The sequence below is a fragment of the Gymnodraco acuticeps genome, unplaced genomic scaffold (assembly GCF_902827175.1).
Source record: "Gymnodraco acuticeps unplaced genomic scaffold, fGymAcu1.1, whole genome shotgun sequence".
Lineage (NCBI taxonomy): Eukaryota > Metazoa > Chordata > Actinopteri > Perciformes > Bathydraconidae > Gymnodraco > Gymnodraco acuticeps.
This window is the reverse complement of record NW_022989937.1, coordinates 372,296-395,242: the sequence shown is the minus strand read 5'-3', so window position 1 is coordinate 395,242 and position 22,947 is coordinate 372,296. Positions and strand designations below refer to the sequence as shown.

Here is a 22,947-nt window from a genome sequence, read left to right as displayed (position 1 = left end):
CCAAATGTTCTTTTCTCCTCTTGCATTCTGTGCAGCACCATAGGAGAAGTCCCAGAGGTCTCTCCGGTCTCCCCCAACAGCTCCCAGGACCGCTCCTCAGTGCGCTCCCCCCGCTGCTCCCCTCTGAAGCGCCAGTCCTCCGTACACTCGGGGCGACTGGGCAGCACCAAGAGCCTGTCAGCCGCCGTCTTCACGGACAAGCCTCCGCCGGTGCTGTCCGGAGGCGTCCAGTTCAGCAGCGATGTGTCCCGCAGCGACGAGAACGTCCTGGACTCGCCCCGCCAGCGCAGGAGCTACGGCTCCTTCCCCTTCACGCCTTCAGCGGACTCCAACACCTTCCACCAGTACCGCTCCGCAGACTCCAGCATGTCTGTGGCTGACAGCGAGGCCTACTTCTCCGCCACAGAGGACTTTGAGCCGATTAGCAGCGCCGACGAGGGCCCCGGGACGTACCCGGGGCGCAAGAAGAAGAGGAGGCAGCAGATGCAGCAGCCGCAGCAGCCCCCGTACCACATGGAGAACTACAGGTCAGCATTATGGGATTTGGCCCAATATCAAAAGTAACACATTGTTTAGAGTCGGAGAGGTCCTGATAATTTATTCCGGTAAATTACTCTGACTTACTAATTGACCTGACCGAAGTTATTGAGTCTATGTAAGGTTGCTGCTTGGCTCAGATCCACCAACGTCAGCAAGATCTCACCTCTATTAACTCCCCGAAGAACCAAGGTTCAATTAACTGCTGTTTCAATTCAGACAACTCTTTTTTAATCTGTTTAAGGGATCCCGAAGGATTTTGATATCAGTAAATGGAGTGTGCTCCTACCTAAGTGTGTGTGGCAGGGTGCAGTCTTACCTTTGAAGCAGGAGAGGAGGGCACAGGTGTCTTTTAAATTATCCCAATCCAACTGGTGGGATTCAGTTTATTTGAAGAAAAATAGGTCCAAACTAATACAGGGTTTTTACCTTCTCTCTTTACAACATTATAATCATACTAAAAACCATGGTGCTGTGATCATGTTCAAATATGAAACTTTAATTCACAGTCTTACATTTATTACCAAAATGTTTAATTTCAACTGCCCAATTCAGTTGTGACATTTAAAAAATCTCCCGATAGAATTTAGAGGTATTTCCTCATAAAAAGACCGGTGACAATAAAAAGCGCATTCAACTTTTCATTCACCAAATCAATTCACATCAGTTTCATACCTTTTTTCCGACACAGACGGCGGGTATAACATTCAAAAACCCATACCTGTCCGCAGTAATTCGGAGGAAGATTCCTCACAGGTGGCGGGTTATAATATTCACAAACACATCTCTCATCAAATCATTCCACTCAGCCAACAACCAAGAAATTCGAGAGATATTTACCCCGTCTGGGAGGACCTTACCGAGAGCTATTAACCCAGCTCTGAAGCTTTCACTCTCAACACCTGTCTTTATGCACAAAAACCCCGATAGAATTTTCCAAAACGCCTCCTCCACACCCAAATTTGTGAAAAACTGGGCATGGCTTCTACTGTACAGGGCTAAACATGACCCGACATGTTCCATAGCTTTATGGCATAAGACACACCTTCCCATATTAGTGTAAAAAGGACATGACTCCTTTAGGCCTCTAATGTGTTTCTCCTTAAGCCTGGAGCCCCCCTCCCTGTGAACTGCTGCCAGAGGAGAGGGAGAAAACAGCCTACTCTCTTCAGAGACACCCATAACTCTTTTTAGGCTGTACACTCAACTTAACAAACCACTTGGTTATGTTTATACTGTAACTATAGAAAAACCTAAAATATGAAGTATTTTTCATTGTGGGTTATACAAAAATATAATTGATTATATTTGATTATAACTAACTTTCGTTTTAAGTATTAAACATACTATGAAAACTCACAACAACATCTATGGGCTATAGAGTACCTACTAAATACAACGCCCTTTAACGTTGCAGCATACAATGACAAACTCACTAAGAAACAACAGTTAAGGGGGTCAAAATGGAAGAAGCAAGAAAAAAACATGGGGCAGTTTCAAGACAAGCTTGAGCCAGCCCCAACTATAAGCTTTATCAAAATTAAAGCCTTAAGCTTACTTTTAAATGTGGAGAGGGTGTCTATTTCCCAAAAAGGAGCTTCATAACTTAATGTCTTGCTCCTATGTTCCTTTTGGAGACTCTAGAAACCCCTAATAACCTTGCATTCTTGGGACGCAATGCCCTAGTGTCGCAATAGGGTACTATGAGCTATTTAAGATATAATGTTGCCAGACAATGAAGAGCTTTGTAAGCTATGATGTATGGGGCCAGTGCAGAGCAATGCTAATGTACCTTTACCATGTCACTGGATCATTGGGCAAGACACTTAACGCCAACGGTGTGTGAATGTGTTGTATGAACGTTGGCTTAGTTGAGCCAAGCCCAGTATGAATTGGGTGTAAATGGGTGAACGATGACTTGTAGTAATATAAAAGCGTTTTGAGGGGTTCGTAAAAACTAGATAATGCGCCATATAAGTACAGTCCATTTACCATTTAAAACATGGAGCGTGCAATGTGTACTCTGTAGTTCTCAAAGTGAAAGGCTCTGGGAACTGGAGAGGAGTCTGGCCGGATGGTCAGATGTAGTACAAAGCTAAGCACAGGAGAAAGGTGATGCTTGAGTCGAGACAGCTCACAGAAACACCAAAGAGTCTCTCATTCCTCTTCTGTAAGGAGATGAATTAATGACCTGTCGAGCAAGCCCTGACTGCGTTTGAAATCTTGAAGTGCTTCTCTTGGTTGAAGAAGATCCTTTACTTGAGTGACAGAAGAAATACTATGGTCTAACCCTTTACTGTAAGGCAAGGCAAGTTTATTTATATAGCACCTTTCAACACAAGGCAATTCAAGGTGCTTTACAACAATGAAAGACATTAAGAAAATGAATAAGATAATAAAATAAACATTAAAATAAAAAATACATGGATCAAAGTTACAGTGTAGTGTCTTATATGTTATTGTGCATGTAAATGGTCAGCAAATGCTAAAATCCCAAAGTTCCCTCCAGAGGGAGTTTCTCTCTCACACACTATTAGCTCTTAGCTCCAACACATTGTACTTGATTATCTAAGGGGCGGGACATCTCTAAGCGGTTGACCAATCACAACAGAGCTGTCCAGCTAACCAATCAGAGCAGGCTGGGCTCTGGTTTCAGACAGAGGGTGAAAAGAGGTGCTGCAGCACAGGCAGGATGAGAATAATAAAGAGCTTTCTGAACATTAAAGTATGGAGACACGTCACAGTAGAGACACTTAATTCTAGTATGAACCTGAATATCAGGTATATTTTACCCCGGAGTAAAAGAATATGTAGCATAACATGTAAACAAATAAATAAATAGGAGCCATTCTGTCATTATTTACGTTATACAATTTATTTAGATATTGTATAACCTCAACTTGATGTTTAAATTCTTTGCAACTTCCTTTAGTTCAAAGGGACATAGCTGTGAATTTAGCATTATAAAATATGACCATGTCTTTAACAGCATGTTCTTTAAAACCATCTCAAATTAGAAAGAGAAACAGGCTGTAAAAAAACTGCGTTAAATAATTGTTGATGACTCCCATGCATATCTTTGCCATGTGGAATGTCGTTACGGCACAGTATCCAGGAATGCATTTGTGTTATCGCATTGTTTATGTTTAATATCCAACAAGTTTAGCATTTCATTGTGTTCAGCGACTTGCCCCGAAGCTCAACAAGCTTTCATTTATCACTGTGACTGGATCGTTCAGGGGTGGGTGTGATGTAGAAGGCGTGTAGCAAATGAGATGTTTGATCCATGGGCAGCCACTTACCGCCGCTGTGTTTTTGCAAATTGGATTTGGGTCTCGCTCTGCAAATACCTTGTCATTTTTTTATTACCCCAAAATGTTCTCACATTGATTTCAACACATTTTTGATTGATACAGCCTCCGCACCAACTCTAATAATCAATTCAGACTCATGAAAGGGTTCAACTGGCACGACCCTATTCAATCGTAAGGCGTAATTCAACCATCTAAAGCTCTCAGGGAGGCTGTGGCGCAGTGGACTAGTGCGTTGGTGTTCGTATCAGGTTCAAACCCCACTGCAGTCAGCATGTCGTTGTGTCCCTGGGAAAAACACTTCACCCCAAATTGCTCCTGTAGGGATTTCCCACAGTACTGAGTAAGTCAGTCGCTTTGGATAAAAGCGTCTAACAAGTAACATGTCATGTAAAATGTAATGTAAGGGAAAAAGTACAATACATTCTGACTGGCATCCTACTAATAAGGTGCTTAAAGCTGCACTGCATTAGCATTCATAGCATACCATTTGAATGAGCTAATCTGAATGAACAGGGAACACAGCTCGTACAGTATATGACATCAATAATGTCTTGATATTGTACTATTTTTTGAAAGTTTGAATGTGAGATTGCACTTTTCACTGGAAGGTCGCTTTTATTTTGAAGTCATTTCTTACACCCTCTTTTTATTGCCTGGTATATGGAGAAAGGAAATGCTGCTAGTTTAAATAAATAAGTGGAACATGCACTTGAGTTTCTGATTGAATACATCCAAACAAACGCAATACTTGGTGTATTCGATATATAGCATGAGGCTAATAGCAAAGGTATGAAACGGAAAACCCATTACATGTCAAAGGTTTGTAATGACAATATTTCATGTATAAGTGAAAATGGTTATTAACCATATTGGTTGTATCTAGCTTGAAGCAAATGTATGCATTTGATAACTATGTGTTCATATTTATATTCCCCCCCCCAGCCGGAGCTCCATCTACCACAGTGTTGAAGGCCCCCTCACCTACGTCCTCAACGGGGAGCTGATCACTGAGCCACGGCCCCTGCCCATGCCCCCCTTCCTGCCCCCGCTGCCGCCCCACCCCCTGCCCAGCCACACGTCCCAGGCCTCCTTCGTCTCCGCGCTGGCCATGGATGAGGAGAGCTCCGTGGAGGCGGAGAAGACGGCTGAACCCGGCCCCGTAACCCGGCAACCCCACGTCATGGCATGCTACCAGAATTATCTAGCCCACTACCAGGTAAACTCTTTCAATGTGGTCGAAAAAACTACTTATACAAACTAGGGTCTTTCAATAATCTAGACAAATCATCCATATTCCTGTGTAGACAAGCAATACCATTTGTGACTGGGAAGATTTGAATGTCCCGGACAAATGGTAATAATTCCAGTCAAATATGAACTGTGTACAGTTTTTAGCCTTAAAACAATTGATATGAAGACTTCAAATCATAAATAAAAACATCATCAAGGGATTCAAATTCATAATTTCTTATTATGTTTTCTGTTTTTGGTCAAATGTTAACACTTTTGTTTGTGGCAGGTCTCAAATTGGTCTGTGAAGCAGCCAACCAATAAGAGGACTTCCAAGTCTTCTCTGCACCGCCCCTTAGATTTGGACACGCCCACCAGCGAGGAGAGCGGCGCCTCCTTCGACCAGCTCTCTGTTCCCAGCTTTAAGGTCAGAATTTAGAACATTCAATTTAGAACAATTCCAAAGTATCAAATAACCATTAGTAGAAATGGTATATACATGTAGTTTCAGGACATCCGTTTAACTTAACAACATTTTGTTTTACATGACAGGTGATCAAGCAGGGCCTCTCAGCCAGCTCTCTATTGGACAGAGGACTGCAGCTGATGGGGGAACACAACAGGTATTATATATTAACAATTTAAAATAAAATCATGAAAGTTTTCCAGAAACAGCTCAAATGGGCACAAACAAACTCAAATAAATGTTGTAGAAATATGGTGCACAAATAGGAAACCATACTGTGTGTTGGCGCTTCACTTTTGAATATGACTCCTAGAACCCCCACCCCCTTCTTTTCTTTCCTTTTCTTCCTTTCATATTTTCTTTCTATGTATAAACAACAATGTAGATACCGTTGAAGGAAAAATGCAAAAACAGTTATCAAAACGGGAAATGTTGCTGAAATTGAAACTACTTTAAAAAAACAAAAAAACATCCACTTAACAAAGTACGTTTTATATATAGTATCTTAGTATTCTCATCAGCATTAGGGCTGCACGATTCTGGGAAAGAATCGAATTGCCATTTTTCTGACAAATATTGCGATTGTGATTCGATTTGCGATATTTGTTTTTAAGCGACCTGTTATGACCGGCCCGTTGGCCACAACAGAAAAACAAGGAGAGACGCTCAAAGTTTCCAAAAATCACGGCACTTTATTTGGCAACACCAAAAACAGGAGAGGATAGACGAGGGGAAAGGATCACGGTGGGAGTCCTTTCGCAGCAGGCTTGAAGAGAGTCATGACGGCCCTGTGACTCCGGGCAGCTGGGCTTATATAGCACCTCCGGCCAGGTGTCCCCGATCACGCTGATTGGCCTCTTCAGCTCCACCCCATCGCAGGACCTGCAACACTCACACACTCACAGGCCCCAGGCTCTGGGGCCATCACAGACCCAACGGAAGTTTATTGTAAAATGCAGGCACTTTCAAAAATACTTGGCAGGTGATTGGATCAATCTGTCTATCACCTTCTATCATGGGCCACTTCTGATTGGTTAACAATGGCTGGTACATGTGGAGCACAGCACTTCTGATTGGTGTGGATGACTGACACACAAGAAGAAAAAAAAGAAAAAAATATGTAAAGAAAAAAGAATGTTAAAAGAAATCGCAGGCTTTGCGATTTGATAATCGCATCATTTCAAATCGCGATTTCGATTTAAAATCGATTAATCGTTCAGCCCTAATCAGCATCCACCACTTTACACTGTAGCAAACTAGTCTGTTTAGCGCCTTTCAGGAAACCCTAGGATGCTTTACAATAGGACGAGGGGCCGTGTGTGATCAGAGATTGTCTCTTTGTTCCTCCTCAGTACTCCATACACCCCGCTGGATAAGAGGGCCATGGAGAACACGGACGAGGACACCACGACGGATGACTGGACTCTGGAGCAGCCCCTCGCTCAGACCAGGACCACCGCCATTGTGGAGGTGAAGGGGGCCGTCAACGTGGTGCTCACGCCCCTCGTTGCCGAATCCCTGGACAGGTAGGAACTACGCTTCGTGTAGTATTTTCTTTGAATTACTTCTTCTAGTTTCAGAACAGTTCTCTGTTTTCCACTGGCCCGGTTTTCATTAAACTTGGTGGATAGGGTGTAGCACAGGCCAAGGAACTCATTACATTTTCAAATGGATCACCCTGGTGCTATACATTCAGAGTCTGGGCCAGGATTGCCTGCTCACAGTGTTAACAACAGCAACAGGGCTCACAGAACTAACAGTGTTAAGCTGGGGTAGAGGGGGGGGTGGAATTGTGCCAATATTTCTTTTTAAACTGAAAGTAAGATTCAACTTAGTAGAAAGCATTTTTTTTTATGATTGTCCCTCTAAGGTTTTTAGCAAATTGCTCTCTGGTAGGTGGTAAGGGTGTTGAAAATAATCGTTTCTACGATGCATTGCGATGCGGACGTGGACGATTCGGTCTCGATGCAGTGACGGAAGATAATCGGTTATAGCGTAGTAACGTTGCTTCCTGATTTTCCGGCCGCGGCTTTACTATAACGTTTTTTTTTTCTGTCACTTTAATATCAAATCGGTCGGTGACGCAGAGATCAGGGAACAGACGTGACAGCGGCACAGCAACACGGAGCAGTCTGCTTTATCCACCAACACAAGAACACCAGTCCAGAACCAACAGCAGAAGGACCCGCTCTGAATCACTCCGTGTCGCTGCGGCACAGGGATTTATGTTTTTCAAAAATAATCGCGTTACAATCATGTCCGGTTTTTGGTGGATTTAATTAAGTCTTGGATTGCAAAGTATGAATGTCCTCTAGCAATTTTCAGATATATGTGTGTAAAGTTTGTGAAGGCAGGAGGAAAAAAGCTTCCGCGATCACCGTCTCCTCTCCGTTCCTCCAAACCCCGCCCCCTCCCTGAAAATAATGAGTGACAGGCTGATAGTGACCCGATAGAAACTTTATTATTCACTTAATCACTGAGATATAATGAAGCTAACTTAGTCTCATACATTCATGGGATTTATGTAACAGTAAGACAGAGAATGTAAGTGTGCACCCACATGCAGTATTTTAGTTGTTATATGCTGTTGTAAATACTCCTGTTGTCTGCTGTGTTCAGACTCAAGTCCTGTGTGTGATGCCACATTCAGGACATTCAGTGTCCTTTATTTAACAGAAGGCCGTTGCTAGAAGCTGCAGCTAGACCGCAGAAGCATTATTTTTTTGTTTTTGAGGATGGAACAACTTCACACACAGATATAGGGAGGCTAGACCTATACAATTCATTTATTTTGGTTTATAAATTAATGTCAAGACATTTATGTTATTGATTTCTGAAGCACTTTCTAAATAATAAAAAGAGAGTTCATATGTATTTACTGCATGTATGCATTGATGATAAATAAGCCATGGGCAGTAATATAGAACATTGAGGATGCAACGCATTGGTATGAATCGTGATGCATCGGGATATCGAATTGAATCGAATCGTTGACAGGATAATCGAATCGAATCGTGAGACCAGTGAAGATGCACAGCCCTAGTAGGTGGTGACGCTGTGTATTCTTCTAGGGCTTTCATTGTGAAATGGAGATCTAGACCCAAAGGCCGACAGCATTTCACAGATCTTAACACAGATGGTGTCATAATATTCCAGCCATTATTTTGTGCAATACAAATTAAATTCATAATTATAAGTTGTCTATTACCATCTTAAGCAAATTGAATCCCTACAAACACTTCATCTTGGATGTAAAATTCTGCTGACAGTGCTTCAGAGTCTGCTCTCGCTCTTGGTTCTCTACCCATTTTAATATTTATTTTGCCAAAGGCTAACATTGCTGGGTTTACGATGCACACTTAGCTGTTGGCTAGCGCAGTGTCCAGACGGGTAAACTGTAGCCAGACGGTGGAAAAGAAGCCAAGACACAGTCAATTTGATTAAATGTTAATATCTGAATCAGTTTGGTAAAAGATGGAGGGAGTGTTTTAAAATCTATGGGTTTTATATCTCTAACCCTTTGAGAGTGTATTTCTTTGGCGCGGTGATTTGTTCCTAAACCTAAAACCAGACACAAACTGCTGCTAAAATCACTGTCAAGGCAAGAAATGTGTTCCATCTAATTTACTCTCCTTAGGGTTTGATAATCAAATCTTCAAAAAACAATATTTTCTCCTCCAAATGCCTTTTCTGGTGCCCAATCACTCCATCTGTCTTTATAAATACCCAAGAAAGAAAATGTTTGACTGTTGAATAATTCAAAAGAAGGAACAGCTCCAACAGTTGTATTGCATCTGTGTATGTTTGGGTGTGTTTCAGGTACATCGAGTCCATGGTGCACTTTGCCAGTATCCGTCAGCCTGCAGCCATTCTGGATGACCTGCATGGGAAGGTCCTCAATGAAGCGTACCAGATCAGCAAGTCCACTGTCACTGAGTCTGTAAGTACAACAATGCAAAGATATATATATATTATACAAAAATCACAAGTTTAAAATAAAAGTATTTAGAGAGGAGATAAGACAAATACACTTATGGTGTTAACTCAAGAAATGCATGACAAATATGTGAGAGATATCATAAGGCTTTTTACTTTATCATAACAGGATTTCTAAATGATTGGAATGAAGTCCATGTTTCTGGCACTTCAGCATCGACAAAGCAACTTTCACAGAGAGCCGCTGTGATCACCCTCTGTATAATGTGCAGGGTATATGCTGTTATGGTAGTACCATCTCTCTGCTGCTATCATATTGCCATTGTATCATAACTATGTTCCGAATTATTAGCATAAAGTCGGACATTAAGCTAAAGCACAGACAAAGCCGTTGTATAATGTATATACAACAATGTATATACTGTATAATGCACGCTACGCAGGACATATGCTCATATGGTAGTATTCTTGCTGCCTCTATTATATTTTGAGCAATATTATAATAAGCTTTCTGTATTATTGGCATCAAGTCAAACCATTTTCCAGCACTTAAAGCATCGACAGGTCACAGAGCGACTGTGATCACCCTCTGTATAATGGGTGCTACACAGGGCTAATGCTCTTTTATTGGTGGTTAACTTTCTGCCGCTGTCACAATGTGAGCATTATTTGGAAATGTTAGCTAAAGCATCAACAACGCCACTGTCACAGAGCGACTGTGATCACCCTCTGTATAATATGTGCTACACAGGGCGTATTATCTCTGCCGCTATCAGATTGCAAGCTTTATTATATCATACTTTCTGGATGACTTTTCTGACACTTAGCTGAACGGCAACAAGCAGAGAGCCGCTTTGATTCCCCTGTGTTTAATGTGCTCTACGCAGGGGATATGCTTGTACGGTATTATATATGCCGCTATCATATTGCGTGCATTATTATAACGAGCATTCGGAATTATCGGCATGTAGTCCGACAATTTTCCGACACTTGGCTAAAGCATCTACAGCAGCTGTAACAAAGAGCAATTGTGCACTACACGTGACCTATGCTCGTATGGTAGATTCTTGCTGCCGCTATCATATTGCAAGCATCTATCCGTTCCTACAGTGGTGACCCTGTCCGCTATCTCCCACTCCTCTGCCAGTTCTATAAACTGTGTTCTCCGTTCACACCAAAGAACTAGGCATATGAGTGCAGTTAACATTTGTCACGATTAGGTGTGTGGTTACTCCGAGGTACTCATGATTCTTAATGATGTCCAGTCACTGCCATACATTTAGCATGTGCCAGTTCCTCTGCTTTCTCTGCCTTTTCACTGTCATGGGAACCATCGTCCTGGGATACGGGAGAGAGTTTGGGTCAAACTTATTAACGAGATTAATTTTGAGGTTTCCAGAGTAATCATATCAATGTAGAGGCCCTTGTTAATAATTCATCATCATGTAGGAGGAAATGCAGTTAAATTAATGTGTTTTAGGAGCAATTTACTTTCAAAATTAGTTTATTCAAATCATTAAGGGAAAGATGTTATTCCCAGAAAATTGTAAATTATTAATCAAGCATAATAAAGTCTTTCTGTATTAAAACGATTATAGATAATGGAAGCATGGATATTGAAAATGTTTCTCCGATTTGAGAGAAAACAGCTTCCCCATTGTTGCCCGATGATTAAACTGTTTTTGGATCCGCACAGAGCCAAACAGGCAAGCAGGAGCCCAAGCTGTCCAAGACGGAGGGCACGACCCCCGGCTCCCTCAACATCACCCACGGCCAGACAGACCTGTCCGTCAAACCGGATAATGTGAAAATCAAGGGCCTCCAAGCCAACGTGTCCATCCCCAAGGTGAGACCCCTGACCCGGAATAATGAGAGGCCAGAAGAGTTCCTCAATCTCTCTCTAACCAGGAGAGCCAGCGCCAAATCACGAGCACTGCATTTCACATTCAAACGTTACATATACGGTGCAGTCAGCATTTGTGTCGAATAATACCTCTGTGTAATCAAGCATATACCATTTTTCTCACTGAATTAATGGTGAGTGATGCATCAAGAATTCTCAACATATTGCAGCGTTTTATACGTGGGGTGTAGTAAATGTCTGCATTACAGTAAACCTTATTTCATTTAGCTGATGCTTTGATCCAAAGATGATCACATTAGGTGTATTCAGCCATAGAGATACAAACTTAGAAAAGACAGAATCCAGAAACGGGAATTTCTTGTCTTAAGGGTGAGATATTATATTTCACCCTCTTAATATCCTTTTAATAACTAAATATTGGACAGAAAATATAAATAATCAATTCAATTAGGCAAACTATTGTTAGTGCTAACTGCATTGGCTTCAGTGAGTTAAGCAGTTGATTCCTCCACGTGCCCAAACAAGTCCTATACTAGCCCATTACAATATTTTGTGGTACCTCTATACACTTAATATTACGGTAATAGGGCAGAAGAACTGAAATCCAAATAAAAGCAACAACGTCATGAAGTTGGAATATAGGAAACTTAACATTTATCCAATCCAATTCAATCAATAATAAATATACAATTGAGAGTAAATAAATAAAAGAAAATGGATATCAAATAAGGAAAACTGAATTTCGACTGCGCATATAATTGGTCAATCCTAGTAATAAACAATACATTTCCAACGACCGATCTGTCTTCAAAATGTGTTTCTGTATATCTTCATACTCAGAAATACCAAATCAATCTTACATATGGGAATATTATGCTCACACACAGGTTAATCATGTTTTCATTGCTTTATTCATCTCCGTGGAACAATAATGTGTCTTTTTAAAGAGTTCCATGTGGGCAGCGCTCTAATCTATCTCCACTGTGTCAGTTTTTAAAATAGGGAATAATAACATTTGACCACACAGTGTTGTCTAGTTGAGTTTGGTTGAGTTGCCTTTGTTTGTTTCTGTTCTCCCGCAGGTGAACCTCTGCCTGCTGCAGGCTTCTGTAGAGGAGGGGTCACCGTCGAGCTCCAGTAAATGCATCACACACGTGTCTCTGGTGGCGCTGTGCTTCGACAGGATCGCCACCCAGTTCAGAATGAACAGGTAACGCCTCCACTGCTCCTTCTGTCATCTTGTGTGGGTGTGCGTTTACAATGACTCAGCTGTTTACAGTATATGTGCTCAGGGTAGGTTTGCCAGCTCGACATGTTTGTAATAAAGAATGGTGCAGTAATGAGTCCTAGAACTGGAAATAGGTCAGTAGTTTAGCACTTCATGGCTCTCTCGTCTCGATTTTTTTTTTTACAACATAAAATACACAAGTTAATACCCCATCCAAGAATGTCTGAAGCTTCTTGGTCTTTAAAACGGCAGTTGCTCACAAGTGACTAATTAAGACTACTGAATGTCATCACAGCAAACATTAGCCCCCTTTAGCTTAGCATTTTAAATGCCATTTTCTTAATGTCTTTCATTTTTTGTAAAGCACTTTGAATTGCCTTGTGTTGAAAAGTGCTATATAAATAAACTTGCCTTGCCTTGCCTTAGCAATGCTAGATACTGACTGTGATGTAGTTGTGTAGTAAAATATTAGCTTTTTACTTTTGGCTTTTGCATTTATGCTTAACTATAATAAAATAAATGTAAATATGTGGCGATTATCCATCCATCTATCCATCTTCTCCCGCTTATCCGTGGTCGGGTCGCGGGGGTAGCAGTTCCAGCAGAGAGCCCCAAACTTTCTTCACCCTGGTGACATCAACCAGCTCTGACTGGGGGATCCCAAGGCGCTCCCAGGCCAGCGAAGAGATATAATCCCTCCACCTGGTCCTAGGTCTACCCCTTGGTCTCTTCCCAGCTGGACGTGCCCTAGGGAGGCGCCCAGGTGGCATCCTATAGGTGCCCGAACCACCTCAACTAGCTCCTATCGACGCGAAGGAGATTAATCCCGCTGAACAAATTGATAAGAACACAAGTTCACTGTTGGCTTAGCTGTGTTGACGTGGAGTCATGCCAGCGTCGTGTAGTCTGGTATAGCCTGACGTTGACTTTTTACTTCTGGAGATGGCATTTTTGCTTACATTCCTATACTTTACTATACTATAATAAAAGTGATGTTAATATGTGAAGAATATCCTGCAGAACAAAATATGTAAGTATAATGTGTGTTTGCCACAGATTTTATTTTCTGGGTTGGGCTACAAAACAGTACATTTCTTGTCTTCACAAAATCTGACATAGTGACGGCATCTAAGCTAACGCACATTGTCTTCCTACTCCTTTCAGGGGGATTGTGGAGGAGACACCCAACACCTTAGAACATGGCCGACCGTCCGTCAATTTGGAGAAGTACGCCTCTGCCACAAAGATGCAGCCGCAGTCTTCGGGCTCGCTACGCTCCAACGCCGGCATCGAGAAAGGAAAAGAAATCGCCGCCAGGCTCAACATCCACCGTATCCACAGCCAACTGAGAGGCCTCGACTCCACAGGTTGGTTCTGGAGGATGGCAGCCATGTTTGATCCCTTGTGCTGCCTAAAGTGGTACACTGGCATTTAACATGAGGTACCTAAATGTTAACAAGCTGTAATGGCTGCCCCTAGACTGTGTGAAGAAGTGCCATCACTTGAGTTGGGGTGGAAAAAAATGGCTGACTTGATCATTTTGACTGATTTTGTAAAGTAAACATTACTTAGAAGATTCTTAACCCTAAACTTCAGTCGGTAGATCCATAATACTTCATTTAGATATTTTCACGTATTTTCCCTTTACCAAATATTTATCGTAATTCGATTTGGAAATTGGACTACTCCATATTGCTATTTCAATAAAGTTTTGATTAATTGTACAAATACTTCACTTGACCTCTTGTACCAAGCAAATTTATTTAAAACCCTTTTTGGGCATTTTGTTTTCTCATAAATAGATTTTTAATAGTTTCAAGTTCTTTGTTCTTCCCACTATTCGGTGATAATATTTAACTAGATACCTCCTAATAATGTGGTTATTTTCTGTTTCTGTAGACATTGGCACATGCGCCATCACAGCAATCCCTTTTGAGAAGTCCAAAGTGCTCTTTGGCCTGGAGGAATTGGAAGAGTTCTCGATGGTGGATGAAACGGATGCCCAGAACACAGCAGGCGATCTCGGACGTTCCGCCACGTCTCTTGAGAAATGGGGATGGATCATGTTCGAATGCGGCATAGAGAACCTCACCGTCAAAGGTAAGAGAAGCATCAATAGAGACCTAGGGATATGAAAACAATAACACATATGTTGTATCAAAAGGCATGAAGAGTACAGACTTGTGAGTGTTTTACGCTTTGTGTTGCAGGGGGCCGTCAGTCAGGAGCCATCCTTTACAACTCCTTCGGAGTGATGGGCCGCTCAGACACTGTGGGGAAGACGGGTATGTCCAAGTCCAACGGGTCCACCGGCTCTCAGACGGGCAGCGGGTACAGCACCGACGTCTCCGACGACAACCTCCCTAATGATGCCGTCAGCCCCGACTCCGATGCCAAAGAAAACTCTGACTCAGATGACCAGGTGAGAAATGCTAAGTCTTCTACTGTTAATCTGAATCCAAATACTTTCTTAATCCCTGGGAGGGGATTACGTTTTGTGACAGTTGCACCATATAAGAATAAAATAAAAGCCAAAGGGACACAGCGTCTTAGGCAGGAATGAAGCAAGAGGTCTTCCAAGGCACAGGGACCCTCAGAAGACTCATGATGAAGACTCAGGCTCATGGTGAAGACATACTGAGGCTCTTGGTGCAATGCTTGTCGACCCGTCAGATCTGGAGCAGCCATGTTTCGGTAAAACACATTAAATTACGCTCTAGATATTCCATCTGACTCCTAGCTTACGCTGTTTGCTCCATTCCATCAGCCAGTCTAAAGTTGCCCATGATGAGAGGGGGGAGACATGGCAAATATCTCCTTTTCTCCATAAATCTGGACCTAAATCTCCTCATTCCTCTCTTCGGTTTACCCCTGAATCCTCTGTGTCCTTCTCCAGATTTCAGTGGGGATAGCAGTTGTTCCGCCCACCATGCTAACCGGCTTTAGCACAATCAACTGTCCATGTGTAAACTAGGCAGACCCGCACAAAAGGTGCTTGGGAAGGTCAAAACCAGTTAATTCCTGAAATGTTACTGTGGCGTTCGACTGTCACCGTGTGTTCCCTCATTTTGATGAGGCTGACACATTAAAGCTTTTAAGCTCTGCTGACAGCGACTTTAAACTTTCACTTTGAATCCTATTTAAGCCAATCTCTTCTTCATTACCTCGATAGGAAGGTTTTGTTCTTGGCTCGGTTCGTTTGTTTGTCTGACTGTCAGCATGATAACAGAAAAACTACTGGCCTGATTTTTCTAGTGAAAAGGTGAAGCACGGGCCAAGGAAGAACCCATTTACCTTGGGAGTCCATCAAAATGGATGCAGTTACAGCACTGATGTTTTCCTGTTGGTAGTAACTGGTACATTTGTTGCATTTTGATTATTTGTATCAATCCTATTAGCTACAGTATTCCTTCTTTGTAGTGTCTATGTTGTTAAAGACGTGAAGCTCAGTTGAGGCGGCTGGAGCTCAGTCTTTTGGCTAAGGGTCTCTTGTCCAAGTCGCGATTGGACGAAAATACTGAGTGTAAGGTCCTATATGTGCATGTGTGTATTTTCGGGCCTATGTGCGTTGAACTGAATTTCCCCTCCGGCATTAAAAAGTGATCTAAATTCTAATCTTAACGTTTTGAAGTTGGAATAACGACCAGAGAAGCACCATTGGGGGTCTGTGCTATTCAGCTGTTTGCAAACTGTGTTAAAAAAAGCTTAAAAGCTTTCATATGTCTTAGAGAATTCAGGTGGGGGCGACCCATACACAACAGAATCAAAGCTGCACAGGCTAACATGCGGCCCGTCTGATTTGATCTTCTCATCTGTTTTTATCTGTTTTTTCTTTGTTTCTTTGTATTTTATTTGCAACTCACTTTGATTCCAATTTGACTTAATGTCTTGTTCAAACTAAATGAGTTAATTTGTACTTGTTCAGATGTGTATCAACATTTTTTTTTATTTTCAATAAAGTCTGATCCGAGGAGAAGCAGGAGGCGAAAGTCATCAAACTGGAAAAGATTCACTGTGATCTTGAAAATAAGCCATGATGGCAAATCCAAGCTATAATCAGGCTGACAGTGATGTGTTGTGGCTCCTCCAGCAGCACCTCCACCCTTTAAATCCTGTTCTCTTGCCCTCTGCAGGACGAAGGAGTGGAGTCAGACGACCTGAAGAAAGACCTCCCCCTCATGCCCCCCCCTCCGGACTCCAGCAGCATGAAGTTGACCATCAGGGAGATCTGGTTCAGTTTTGCAGCTCCCACAAATGTTCGGTCACCTTCCCAGGCCATCTCCAGGTAAGACTCCCAGATGTTTATGGACATCTTTCTATACATGTTGACATACATATGTAGATAAGAAAAACACGTGACGAGTGGACGAGTAAGTAAACATCGCAAGAGCAATGCACATTTTTTAAGCATCAATGTAATTGCCAGAAGTAAAAAGACATTTAGCAGTCTCATATGGACACTTGTTAGCAGCCACCCTTTTTTATGACACATAGCAACTTCGAATATTAGCAAATGGGGTATTTTATGATGTATTTTATGTCGTAGAAAAAATCGTGAAAATCCTAACCACAGGCACCTACAAACACTTTTAAAAAACCATTGACTTCGGTAGTGGTCAAATTGTAACTCTTTTCCGGGTTTTAGGACTCATTCCTGCACCAATTTTCTAATGTCAACTAAATTCCAGCTTTTTCATTAAGCGGCATATTGTTCACATATTGTGGGCCTCATCCATACACTTAATCCGCCTTAGTTGGATAATGTGCTAAGCTATCTTACGTTATTAGCGTCTTACCTTTGGAGCGAGCTAAGACGTTTTTTGTTGACGCATCGCCTCTTGCATTTTGACTTCGGAAAGGTAAAAAAACTAAAACGTTAGGACATCTGCTGTCCGACTTTCAGGTTCAAAATGCTTCCTCTGCCTATTTACTAACAATGATTGGACAGTGGGCGTTTTAGGGAGGGGCTTAGCCTGGTTTCATTGCAACACATGTCTCATGTCTGCGATTGACATTACCTGGAAACATATTTCATGACTAAAGTTATTGACATCATGATGATACATTACATTCAGTGTTTGATCTGAAACGGGAGAATAAGGTATATTTTTAGGATATATTGATCAACCATCTGACTCCCTGTTGTGTTCACAGGCAGTTGAATCTGCTCAGCACAGCCACACCTGCCATCGGAGCCTGGCTGGTTCCCATCGACCAGCTCAAGTCCTCTCTGCGCAAACTGGACATGGAGGGCACTCTGCGCGTGTGTGCCGTTATGGGCTGCATCATGACCGAAGCTCTCGAGGTCAGCAGTGCATCTGTTCACCCAGACTGACCAGCAAATGTCAAGGGGTTCAACATCTGGATTTGCAGATTGTATGTCTGCAAGTTTTATGAAGTTATTTTTGTCGCTCCCCAACAGAAAAAGAGCATCCACATCCCAATCCGAAGCAAGTACAACCGTGTGACTAAAAGAGCGCGCTACCTCCATGAGAACCCCTCCTGTATGCTGTGCAACATCCTCCATCGCTACCTGCAGCAGGCCGACTACTCCGTCATCGAGGAGGCGACCATGGTAAGGCCAGGCCTCTGAGTCTTTTAGAACACACCACCCCAGTTCTCACAGCTCTGTTTTGGCTTTGGTATCTGGACCAGAATACACGTGAAATGTGCTGATCTGTTGCAAGCCACCCAGATCATCTGGGACACGTCTACTCATCGATGTTTTGTTGGTAATAACAAACATGCAGAGGCAGCTTTCAGTTTCTGTGCGCCGTAGATCTGGAATTAAGTTCCTAAACACCTGAGGTCTGCCCCATCCAGACTCCATTACCGTTGCCCTGAATAACTAAAGTAAACATTGAAAAATATTATCCTAAGCTGGGTCAATGCTTTCGTAATGCGGAAGTGGGCGTGTCCAAATCTAAACTGGTTATGAATAACCATAGACGTGAGTGGGCCAGATAATAATTAAGATATTGAAATTAAGACATCTCAAAGGTTTTTTAGGGTTAGGTTTTTCATTGGATCATTTAACAACATTATATTTTCATTCTCCAAAATCTACTATATTTCCATTTGTTTAGTGTGTTTTTGCTTATTTAAGCCAATTTGTATTACCTTTGTCTAAAACTTTATTATTCCCTTTATTTTAGGAAACACTCCAACTTGACCATAGCTGGTTAAATGGCTACCTTTATTTATATAGCCTCATTGGAACTTTAAAGAAAAATGACAATTATATGAAGTGGTCTTACTGTAAGTGCTTTTGGCTCTGCTTTGCTTTTTGAATGAATCCCTTACCGGTAGCACTAATTCTCCTCCTCTTCTTCTCCTCTTCTTCCAGAATGATGGCGTCCCCGCCCTTGTGACTCTAAAGAAGGGTCTGGTTGCGTTGGCCAGACAGTGGATGAAGTTTATAGTGGTCACTCAGGGCTTTAAAGCCATCGGTCTGATGAGGCCCAACCAGCTCGCCAAGCCCAAGGAGCCTCACCAGAGCCTGGTGGAGACCATGGTGGGCCTGGACAACGGCGCCGCGCTGCAGAGCGACACCAGCGCCGACGGAGCTGAATTTGAATTTGATGCAGGTGGGGACTTCCAGCTTTCAGAGTGCTAACACACTTTTCCCCCCCAGCCATCTGTCAGCACAGATGGCTATTCTAACCTCTGCTTCTCACTCAGTGTTAGCACACATTTAAATAACAGAAAGGAGATTTAGAATGAATGACTAGCATGGATGTTCACTACTGTTGTAGCAAGTTGGTACGGTTCTTCCAGGAGTTTTATTTGATGTGCTTATTGTGAAGCCGCAGTGAGTGAACACACCATGTTGCTGGAGGGAGCAAGCAGTCGGCCCCCGCCCAAAGAAGCCAACACGGGGCCTGTCAGCGGGGTGGAGATCATGAGGAAGCTGTCTAAGTCCCACGCACACAACGAGTCTGCACTCAGGATAAAGGTCAGTCAGTCAGTCAAAATGTATTTATGGAGCCGAATTCAAAACGATCCTCATCTGGCTTTACAATCTGTACAGGATTCAGCACACCCTTCCCTTGTATCCTCATACCAAAGTTATCTGTTGTACATTCATATTGGATGGCATGAAATGGTGCAGTCCAAAACTAATAAATAAAACCTTGACATGCCACAATTATTAAAGAGGCCTTATAATGCTTTTGTTCCTTTCCTGTAGTGTGTGATATAGGTTTGTGTGCATGTAAGTGGTCTGCAAAACAGAATAGGTTCACCTTTGAGAAGCTACAAATAAGGAATAGTCTGCATGCCATTTCATTTGAACACACAGTATAGACAATTATTCAAGCAATTTTGTACAAATTAGGCAGAGACCAACCCTGTACCTCCTTTGTTAAATATTATATTTGTATAGGTATAATCAGCAGAATCATGAATAACAAAAGGCATCATGAGTTGCACCCTTAAAAATCCCAAGCACTGACTTAGGGCCTGTGCCTACATAGTTCAAGGTTCAAGGCTTTTATTAGTCATACGTACATAGCTACAGTTTAGTTATGTCGATGGAAATCTTCGGACACAGGCTCCTCCAACAGTGCAACACAATAACACAGCACCAGCGTCTTTCCTTTGAACTCATTCCAATGAAAATAGAGTTCATGTGGGTGCTTCGAGTTCAACATATTTTCCGAAATGCGCTAGTGATGACACTTTAGAAGTTGGAGGGAAAAAAATCTGTGGCAAAAAAAAAATCTTGTTTTTGAGCGGATCATAACAAACCAAAGAGCCATTTTTAGTAGCAGATTGACCAGACAGACACCGAGTGTAGTGTTTTATCTCCGTACGCATATTGCTATATGGCTCTTAGACTGAGCGAGGAATCTCATTCATACGAAGTGAGGGAACAATCACCACAAACAAATACAAAGTAGCACAAAGAGATAATAAAATCCAAGGAGTTGAAGCTCTTCCGTTGTACATGATATACATTATGTGGACACAGTCCTTTAGAACTCTAAACAGTCTCAGGGGCTGCTTTTCTGTATTGTTGTCCAAAATCTTTTCTCATACGAAAACCCACAGGCGAACATAATCTGTACCATGTCACACACAGGGCTCCCATCCATACCAGTCTCTGAGCTACACCAGCGGTGACACGGCAGCTGATTCACCCGCCCACGTGAGCCGCGTAGGCCTGCCAGCGAAGGACAGCCCGCGCAAGGAGAGCCTACTGAGTAATCTGACAGGCAGCTTCAGGAGCCTGCACAACCTGCTGGAGGGCATGCCCCAGAGGAACGAGCCGTCTGCCGCCACCGCCGCCAACGCCAAGAGCAACTCCCTCACTCGCACAGGTACCTCGCATTCCTGCTGCAAGGCTGACCCCTACCGTTCAGTGATGGGAGGGAAAACAAACCCAAAATAGATTCACAGCATGTCCTCTCCTTAAGCACATCCCCACAGTGAAGCGATATGCAGAGTCAGTGCTCCTGCCATGACTTGTTTGCTTTGTTTAACGCTCTAATCATGAAGCAAACACCGATCATACCACCGGCTGAAATATTCAAGCTTTTGCAACAAAATGCACCAGAAATAGAGCGATGGAAGAAAACAGATTCCTGATTGCCGTCAAAGACCATCACTGTTTATGGTAATCAGAATCACAAATCATGAATATATATCGAAGAAGATTAGCCTTTTTAACGCTGGAGGGTAGTTAATTATACATAAATCCACCATGATTGCTTTATATTGTGGATTAAAAGGTTCCTATTATTCTTTCGGTGGTTTCCCTTTCCTCTGGTGTGGAATATAGGTTTCTGTGTATGCAAATGCTCTGTAAAGACAACTTGCTAGCGCTCCAACGCATCGTACCTGATAAGCTAAGAGGCGGGACATTTCTAAGCGGTAGACCAATCACAACAGAGCTGACCATCTAACCAATCAGAGCATGCTAAGCTCTGGGGCCTCATTTATAAACGGTGCGTACGCTCAAATAATGGCGTACGCCAGTTTCTACGCACTGTTTGCGATTTACAAAATACTAACTTGACGGGAAAATGTGCGGACCTCCACGCAAACTCTAACCCATGCGTACGCACTAAGCACAAACACGGGAGAGACGAGAAACTGCGACACCGTTGGCAGAAGGAAGAATGGAGAGAAATATGTGGAAATAATACCATAAATAAAATGTTACCTCTCATTTATCATATATGAAGAATTCCTTTTCAAACATTGATTAAAGCCAATCTCAAAATGATTTAACAAACGCCTGTTTGAGACTCCTCAGTGCACACAAACACATAACTTGGAGAAATAAATAAATACGGATATGTTATTGATCACCCCTCGATTATGTTCTCTTGTTAAGAAATGTTTTCTCATAAATGATGCGGTAAGCAGGAGGACAGAATTACTTTAAACTGACGCCCTTTTGCTTTTCTATAGGTTGTAGATACGAGCATGGTTTTATATACTATCACGTTTAATCGTGTTTTATGCCGTTCGCCAATAGCCTACTTGATAAGTCGCTCGTAAAACACAGGAGGTATGGAAGCTAAGAACACCAGATGTGGTAAATTGTACAGCTAATATAACACAACACATTAGTTGTATTTCCTTTAACTGGTGGATTATGGATATCAAATCAAATCAAGTTTTATTTATATAGCACATTTATAAACAATTTTTGGTCGAGCCAAAGTGCTGTACATATAATAAAAATAGCCTACAGTAGAGACACTTTACAGCAAATACAACAGCACAGATTGTTCAGAATATCATTATGAGAAAAACGACACCCTCTGTCCTAAGACCCTGACATCGTACAAGGAAAGACTTCCAGAGAAAACCCACAGTTTAAAGGGAAGAATGGGAGAAACCTCAGGGAGAGCAACAGAGGAGGGATCCCTCTCCCAGGACGGACAGACGTGCAATAGATGCCGTGTGTAAATCGAAGAGATAATACATTTGACAGCATATAGACCGAATGTTAGGAAATGCATGTGTCTGTAATAAGAAGATGAATCCACGAGGATGTCAGCTACAATCCTGTGGAAGCCATCAGGGAAGCAGCATGGCGAGACCCAAGGCAGGACCGCAGAGACAGGTTCAGCCACGACCCGAAGTCCACGACTTAATCCAGAACTCAGGATAGAGGATCCAAGACACAGGACTACAGCAAGAGGATCAGCCTCGACTCCGGATCCCGGCGTAGATATAGATACAAAACAAGAAAAAATATTTGGCTGGGTTAATCGGAACAAGAGAATACACAGACACAGACAGAGAGGGAAAGGTCATTGGATAAAAGTTATTCTTGATAACCCTCTAGAAAGATCTCATGAACTTCCCCACTCAATCTATCAAGACCCGAGCAGTTCTATTAGATATAGGATAAGAA

The 22,947-nt window shown here is 42.3% G+C and overlaps 1 protein-coding gene across 15 annotated transcripts in view; it reads left to right on the top strand.

Annotated features, from left to right (window-relative positions):
• kiaa1109 (KIAA1109 ortholog) overlaps window positions 1–22,947 on the top strand; it is a 153,708-nt gene that overhangs the window by 41,427 nt on the left and 89,334 nt on the right. For 14 of the 15 annotated variants that reach the window (XM_034210028.1, XM_034210026.1, XM_034210037.1 and 11 more), the window contains exons 28-44: window positions 36–527; window positions 4,794–5,067; window positions 5,371–5,508; window positions 5,634–5,704; window positions 6,900–7,073; window positions 9,367–9,487; window positions 11,180–11,329; window positions 12,430–12,557; window positions 13,740–13,942; window positions 14,475–14,675; window positions 14,786–14,997; window positions 16,709–16,860; window positions 17,730–17,880; window positions 17,998–18,150; window positions 18,922–19,162; window positions 19,382–19,530; window positions 20,659–20,896. In XM_034210028.1, the coding sequence (XP_034065919.1) occupies window positions 36–527; window positions 4,794–5,067; window positions 5,371–5,508; window positions 5,634–5,704; window positions 6,900–7,073; window positions 9,367–9,487; window positions 11,180–11,329; window positions 12,430–12,557; window positions 13,740–13,942; window positions 14,475–14,675; window positions 14,786–14,997; window positions 16,709–16,860; window positions 17,730–17,880; window positions 17,998–18,150; window positions 18,922–19,162; window positions 19,382–19,530; window positions 20,659–20,896 (3,248 nt within the window). The remainder of the gene's footprint in view (window positions 1–35; window positions 528–4,793; window positions 5,068–5,370; window positions 5,509–5,633; window positions 5,705–6,899; window positions 7,074–9,366; window positions 9,488–11,179; window positions 11,330–12,429; window positions 12,558–13,739; window positions 13,943–14,474; window positions 14,676–14,785; window positions 14,998–16,708; window positions 16,861–17,729; window positions 17,881–17,997; window positions 18,151–18,921; window positions 19,163–19,381; window positions 19,531–20,658; window positions 20,897–22,947) is intronic. The other variant, XM_034210023.1, reaches the window with a different exon arrangement.